Source organism: Gossypium raimondii, chromosome 7 (assembly GCF_025698545.1).
Source record: "Gossypium raimondii isolate GPD5lz chromosome 7, ASM2569854v1, whole genome shotgun sequence".
Lineage (NCBI taxonomy): Eukaryota > Viridiplantae > Streptophyta > Magnoliopsida > Malvales > Malvaceae > Gossypium > Gossypium raimondii.
The window spans coordinates 184,764-192,490 of NC_068571.1; the positions used below are offsets into that span (position 1 = coordinate 184,764).

The window sequence follows — 7,727 nt, forward strand, 5'->3', positions numbered from 1 at the left end:
AATGATGAAATTACAATTTTACTATTATAAAATATACAATTTAATTTCGACCCCAAATATTGCAGGCTTTGCCACTAATTGAGACCAACCATTTCCATTTTCAAAAATAAGTTGATTTTCTGAAAAAAATTAATATTTTTAATGTTTAAATGATTTTATGTAAAATATTTTTGTTGTATGACAAATTTTATTGAAATATGAAAATTGATAATGGCACATTGAAGTTGAAAAAATAAATTAAGTTAATAATTTAAACAAATACTCATAGTTATAGTATTAAAATATTTATAAAGTGTAGTATATATTTAATATTAATATTAATATATAAATAATTTCAATAAATATTAAAAGATTTTTAAAATGTAAAATTATTATAAATATATTAAATAATTTGTTAAAATATTAAATCATATTTATTACATATTATATTATTAAATATAAATAAATATGTATATTAAATAATATTAAGCTTAATTACCCATACAAAACTCTTTTAAAAAATTAACTTTAATTTTTAAAAGGGTAAGGAAATTTTCAAAATAGAGTTTATTTTCCATTAGATTGTAAATCGTTTTTTATCAAGATGATACATAAAATAAAAAATAAAAATAAAAAGAAATTCCTAAACTAATTTTGTGAAACAAACACACCCTTAATTTATTAATAGTTTCGTACTCCCTATGTATGCATGTGTGATTTGAGTATGGGGTATGAATATTAACCCAAAAGAAAAAAGAAAACAAATATAATAAATAAAAACCTCCATCAGAATCAACTTCATTCTCAAGTGATACAACAACTAAGAAATCAATTGTTTGCCTACTTGCTTGCGCCACCTACAAAGCTCACTACCTTGTAAAATTTGCTTCACCACTGGGATGAGAAGCAACTAATTACTTTACATCAACATTTACTATTGCCTCTGTTCATACCAATACTATCATAATAAGCCAACCATTCACCCTCACATTATACCATGGAACCCTGCTGAATCCAAAAGTACTGCTTTGATTTGCTCAGGCAATACATCCTGGCCTTCTCTGCATTGCTGTCATTTGTCAAACACCAAATCAAAATTACTGAATTCTTCTTCCAAATATTAATATCCACCAACAAACCAAACACCTTACAACTTTTCTGTTTTTTAGATGATATGCAGACTTCCAGATTAGCTTGTACTGTAATGCTTGTTTAACAAAGCTACAATTGTGGTACTCGCATAGCTCCAAATTCCCAATTTTCATATTGTCTTTGTTCAGCATCACCAGATCCGAAACTAAACTTTAAGGAAAACACACCTCACGATAAATCATGTTTATCACTAGCAATAAATACCTAACAAATTCATCTCACAAGTAATTTAGTGATCTAAAGATCAACAATTATTAACCATTAGCATCATAATTGACCTTCAGAGGTATGAGCAGAAAGAAAAAATTGCCTAGGATATATCCCACTAAACAAGGATTCTTACTTTAATCTATGTGCAAACTAGTGCAAGTAGTCAGTCTGCTATTCAAATACAAAAGGACAATGGGAAGAGAGTCATCAATTTCAGGGTTTCTGACTCATGGTCTATACCATTATTTGAACTTGCCTTTTACTGAACTGCTCTTTTCTACTGCAGTGCTATGTAGCAAAGATGCACAGAAAATAACTTAATTTCTTCAATAAAGACTCATTTCATTTGTAGTTTTAAGTGTTAAACAGAAGAAATAGCTTTCTATAGGGCCTTATTTTTTGCACTAGAGTTGGCTAGACTTTGAAAGAAATCGCATTCATCAAAAATTGTTAGACGGATTTTAGTTGAAATCTGTTGGATAGATGTGCAAATTAAAATTGATTTTAAATGGAAATCAACTAAGTAGATGAAGAGAAGAAGAGACAAAAGAAGGGCACCTCAGCTCGGAAAACATCCAGTGCAAACCCATTAAAACAGCTGATTACAGCTTGATGTATGTCCAATCCAAGGTTGTCTAGAGCTCTCATGGTGGAGAGCAAGAGACCTGGCCTGCGAGCACAAAACATGTGAATGTTGACAGCCCTTCCTTCCCTTAATCTTACCTCCACCTGAAAATTGCAAAAATAGAAATATATGAGTTCCCTTAACCTTACATCAACTGACACAACCTGGCGAAAGTTTTTGGCAAGCATATGTCAGTCCTTTTGTGTGTGTATCATGTCCTGACTCATGTCTGACATGAGTTCTACAACCAAATGCAAAGAAACAAAAGCCTAGATATAATCTTAAGAACAATTTTGATCAAGGAATAACAAATATCACACTTCTTCAGTTATTGGTGGAGAGGAATTCTAGGCTTCATGGCAAGAAGATTATTACTTTTTCAGTTATTCTTAATAAAATCATAGAGGCAGTTTGACTAAGACTCCACAGTTGAAAGGGATGATACCAACAAGATGCTTGCTTGCAACTGGGCTTTGAGTGCAGTGATTACTTATCCAGAATACTTCTCTATTGTGATTACTTTCAGTTTCGCAGATGCTTTTATTCTAGTTGGCTAGGCTCCTCTTTTGGGTGAATAAAGAATTATTTGACCATCAAAAGAGCCAAAAACAAATATCACACTTCACAATCAACAAGAAGCGCTTAGCTATTATAAGCAGAAGACAAGAAAACAATCAACAATATGATAAAAGAGAACAAAGAAAAAAAAAAACAATAATATATATAAGCTCAAGATGTATATACTTCAGTCCACTCTATTATATTTATCCAATATAAAGTATTTCCAGTTTTCATGATAAGGTCCATCGACAATCTCATCTTGAAACCTACCGAGTTTGATGAGGACATTTTCTATACGTAAATAGATGAAACATGGGTCCCTATTGCTAGAGCAAGTACATACACAAGAAGTCACTAATTTTATAGGATTCACGGGGCACTGTTAACTTTCCAAGATCAACTTTAAGCTCAAATAATTTGAAAGCCTACCAGTCAATAGCTGAATTGGAAAGAGTCCAATTTTATGCAATATACTAGCTCAATATTAACTTATTCATCTTGCTTATACCATACAAGTTACTATCAGGAAAGAACACACAGACATTCATGGTTTGCTCCTTTCACCTTCAAGATTTTCAAAATCATTGCATATTCAAATTTTTGCCTAGTTGGAAAAAGGACCTTTAATAAAACCAGTTTCTAGGAGAAATTAATGAAATTCAAGCAATTGTAGCAAAGCTAGAAAATAAATACAAATAAATAAATGAAACTTTTAGGTTCAAAGGTTTACCTTTGGAGGTTGGTTTTTAGGACTCGAGAATGAGCTGGGACATAGTTCTTCCTTGACTCGACCTGGAAGAGTAGGTGGGGTAGGCGTCAACGGGTGGCAACTCGAAGATGGTGGCATAAAAGAGCCAGGTGGGGTGGATTCGAGTTCAGTGTGAAGATCGTTGATTCTTTGCAGAAGCTCCTTTAAGTAATCAATGGCGTCCCCGAGTATTGAAGCCCTATCCATCTGTGACATAATAAGCACAATGAGTATCTGCATCAATGCCACCTTCAATTATAGGAACACCAAGGTAGTATACGTCTAACTAAAATCACCTAAAATACAATTATAATGACAAATTCACAATGGCTCAACAAGTAAACAATCCTAAAAGTAGAGATAGAAACTAAAATTAAGCAAGCATGGTATCAAATTATCAATACAAAATGGGTGACATTTGCCTAAGAATTCTCAAATGTAATTTACCTTGCTAATCTTAGGCACAACAGACCTCAGCATGTAAAGTCTATCATTGAGCTTCTTCCTCCTCCGCCTTTCGGCCATCAAATTTTTGGCTGGCATTCCTTTCTTCTTACCCTTGTGATCCCCACCAGCGGTGAGTGTACTAGTCGCATTTGAATTGCAACCACCGTTCTTGGCCTTCTCCTCCAGCTTGCAATCATCAGAATCATAGTTCAAACCCGATACATCGAAGCTGGCTTCCTCAATCTCCCCTTGCTCATGCCTCTGCCTCTTCCCGTCTGAAACATCCAAATTCCGCCGTTCATCAGCCACACCAGAGCCCTGACGCATCGCTGCTCGCTTCTGAAACAAAGTTGGTTGAGAACCAACTGAAGGGAAAACTTCAAGGGGCTTCAAAATCTTTGCTCTGTTCACAAAGACAGCATTCCCTGATGCATCGACGCCCTCAAAACCACCACTGAAAGCAGAAGCATTTTCAGTTGCAGTGAACAACCTTGGACCTTGAAAGTCGGAGCTGGAGCTGAAGTCAGGAGTAGAGAATTGAGTGGGAGGAAAACCCATAAAATTGGGGGTCTGATTCGGCTGAAAAGCAGTTTCGGAGGCAAAATCAAAGGGGCTGTTGCAGAGGAGAGAAGAGAAGCAAGGCTTAGGGGGCAAGAAAGGGTGAGGTTCAAGGGTGAAGGGCTGTGAGGGAGAACAAGAAGCAGAGGAATCAAGTGGGTGGTGAAGGAGGAGATTATTATCAACGAAACCAAGCTCACGGATATGAGGATCCTGGTTCATAGCTGGGTTCATGTACCAATAAGCGTCGAGCACGGATTTGAAGGGCATGGTGAAGTCGTCTTGTTTAGACTGAATTTGATTATTGATGTTTGGGGTCCAAGAAGAAACTGCATCCTCTTCCTCTTCTCCTTCTCCATCCATCCAGACGAGGCCGTTAGCAGCTCCAAGGACCATCTCGAAGAAGAAGAAGAAGAAGAAACGTGTAATAGCTTTTTCAGCAGAGCATCATATTTTTGAGGGAAAAAACAGAGGGAGAAGATTCCAAGTTTGAACGTTAAGAATAACGTATCACTGGGAAGCGAGGGAAAATGGAAATCCTGCTACTTGGGTTGGGTTGCGTTGCTTCCTAGGCCCGCAATAATCAATTTGCTATTCACCATGTTTAATACATATTCCCTTTAGCTGTCTTGTGTAAATAAAGTGAAGTCAACCTTTTTTAATTAAGATGGTTATAATGAGTAACTTGATGGTTTGAATGCCAATATGGGAAAAGATGGTATGAAAGGAGGAAGTTATCAATATTTTCATATGGAATTTTAACATTTTCATCCTAAACAAAATTAAATCTAAATAAAAATCCTCATTTAGGATGAAATTGTTAATATAGCATTAAACTAATATCTCTGTTTCATACAATATATATCAATCACTCATTATTGAGTTAAGCATTAGAGTAAGGAGCATTGATACCTCCAAAACTTATATTTATTTGTCTTACACACCCAAAGATTAAGAAATTCAATTTGAGTTAGAGGAGAGAGTTGAGCGATAGCATCCTGTATTTAATGAAATCACATACTACATGTTATTTTCTATCTTCTTTTTAATGCCCTAATCTTTCAGAAACATATCTGACATCCAACAAAGAATAAAATATAGGGTAAAAAGGGAATTGCAGAAGCAAGAAAACAAGTGACAAGTGAGAAAGATGCAAACCTCCAATAACCCCGGCCCCAAGTGTTTACTTCTTCATTCGAATTGCATAATTAGTCCATTTCATTTTATTTCCCATTCAATGCAATTGCAAAAGTCCTGTATTGATTGAGAATATATTTTTCAAAAGAGCTCCCAAGTTTCTCGTGATCTCCACCTACTCCACATTTCACTTTATTCAATTGCTTTTTTCCTCAAATCTCCTCTTCCCATTACACTTGTCTCCCCTCTCATCAATCATTATTTGATTATTGCAATGACTCAAGATTACCATAAATGACACGAAATCTTAATTGATATCAGAAGCCCTAAATACTCTTATCTATATAAAGCCGACTGGCGTTGCCATTTGGCCTCTTCTGTAACACGAGAGAGATGACCCGGCCCTAGGACCAAGAGGGCAAGCAAAGCAGTTTCAGCTTTCAACATGATTGACATATATAACAAAAACAAACCCCTCTCTGTTCACGTGAGTACGTTACATGTGGATAATAACACGTGGCCAACATGCAACTAATCAAGAGAAACTGACTACTCAAAACCCTAGCTAGCCTAGGTCCTACGCCTTCCTATGTATCCCTTTCATATATACTTGTTCTTTTTAAGTTGCCGGTTTGCATCCCCCGGCCTTATAATTAGTATCATCTTTTAATTATTACCTTATCATAAATTAATGAGGCTACCTATATTTTCCCGATAGACCTTAATACGCTTAAATGGTGCCCATCCCATGACAGCTAGAGACGGGACCAATGCAAGGTCTAACCATATCGTGGGACCTTATGCTGTTAATTGAGGGATACTTGTGGTAGCTGAGGAAGGCTTGCAATCTGCATTCTACAATTATTGCCGTGGCTATTGCCTATTGGCTATCACATGGATATTCCAAATCTTTTAACCATCAATCTTATCCTTGTTGCCTCTTCAATTTTCATGAACATTCAATATATTTAATAAATTATTTTGTATGTGAAATTAATTAACTGAAGACGCAGGTGATAAGTGCTAAAAGTAATATATTTTAACATCATTTTTAATGTGTTTTTGGGTGATTATTATATGTTAATTGTAAATTTTATACTCTTAATTCTTTAAATTCATGTTTTGATGCTTAATAGAGCATTTGAGAGCAAAAAATGAGCGAAAATCGGAGCATCAGAGCAAGCTATAAGAGCCACACAGGCTAAACCATTCCACATGGCCTGACCACACAGTCGTGTGGCCCACACGGACATGTGGTAGGCCGTGTTGATTTCACGAGATTTTATACTGAACTTCAAAAAATCATGATTTTTAGGATTTTTGGGCATTCTAAGACATATATATATGAAAAAAATAAGAAGATAGGAGGCGGTCATTAGAGAATATTCAAGAAAATAACTCGAAAAACACCATTGAAGTCAATTTTGAAGCAAATTTCCATATTAATCCATATTCGATATGCTTAAATCGGTAGGTGAATACACCCTATTTAAGAGTATGTCTTGCATAGTTGAGTAGAGTTGTATGCAATCTTAGAAATAGAATGACATAAATCTATCGGATTAGAATCAAATCTAATAGGGGAATCCATAGCACGAGTTAATACGATAATAGGAGTTTTAATTAGAAAGAAAATTCAATTAATCAACATAAAGCCAGTTGCTCTTATACTCGAAAGAGATATTAGCATAATTTCGAGATTTCTACGGATCAAGTTACTAAGTAAAGAAATTGCATAATTTAGATTGATAGTGACAAATAAAATCTAGGTAAACTTTTTCCTGAGTATTGTTTCGCTTCTTGGTTATTAATCGATTATTTCCCTGATTTATTCTTTGTCGTGTTCAATACTTAATTAATTTAGTTAATTTTAGTTTTAATCAATCACTCGAATTATTCGGTTAAATAATAAAAAACAGTAATTATTAGTACTTTTAGTATTTATAGGAATGATATATTTGCTCACTATAGCAATACTATTAATTAAATTTTTAGATAGTGAACACATATGAAGAAGAAGAAAAAAACAACCCTTGTTTATGTGCTTGGAGAGGGGGGGAGTTCAATGTATATAGACTTACCCAATTAATGGTGAAACGAGAAAGGCACAACGGTGGAAAAGCGAGTTTGAAATGTTAGCAAAATAAAACCAAATTAAACTTGAAAAAGGAGAGTAGCTAACTAATTATCTAAAATTAGGGATAATTAAAATTCGATTCGATTTGAAAAAGTTAATTTTTTTTTTAAATTTCGAGTTAATCAAATCGAGTTATTCAAATTATTTGAGTCAAATCGAATAACTCGAGTCGA

At 34.5% G+C, this 7,727-nt stretch overlaps 1 protein-coding gene across 7 annotated transcripts; it reads right to left on the reverse strand.

Annotated features, from left to right (window-relative positions):
• Nucleotides 1-746: 746 nt before the first annotated feature.
• On the reverse strand, nucleotides 747-4,876 carry LOC105770026 (transcription factor ICE1). 7 transcript variants are annotated; one of them, XR_008197884.1, is made up of 5 exons: nucleotides 3,723-4,876; nucleotides 3,258-3,482; nucleotides 1,900-2,070; nucleotides 1,131-1,281; nucleotides 747-1,048 (listed from the first exon to the last, which is right to left on the reverse strand). XR_008197884.1 is itself a non-coding variant. In XM_052633577.1 (4 exons), the coding sequence occupies exons 1-4, from the start codon at nucleotides 4,674-4,676 to the stop codon at nucleotides 1,201-1,203; spliced, it is 1,431 nt and encodes a 476-aa protein (XP_052489537.1). In that variant the 5' UTR covers nucleotides 4,677-4,876; the 3' UTR covers nucleotides 747-1,200. The 7 variants fall into 7 exon arrangements, 3 of the variants coding, with proteins under 3 accessions (XP_052489537.1, XP_052489538.1, XP_012446526.2); XR_008197883.1 differs by having other exon boundaries at nucleotides 1,126-1,281; XR_008197886.1 differs by having other exon boundaries at nucleotides 1,131-1,276; nucleotides 3,723-4,875.
• Nucleotides 4,877-7,727: the final 2,851 nt, after the last annotated feature.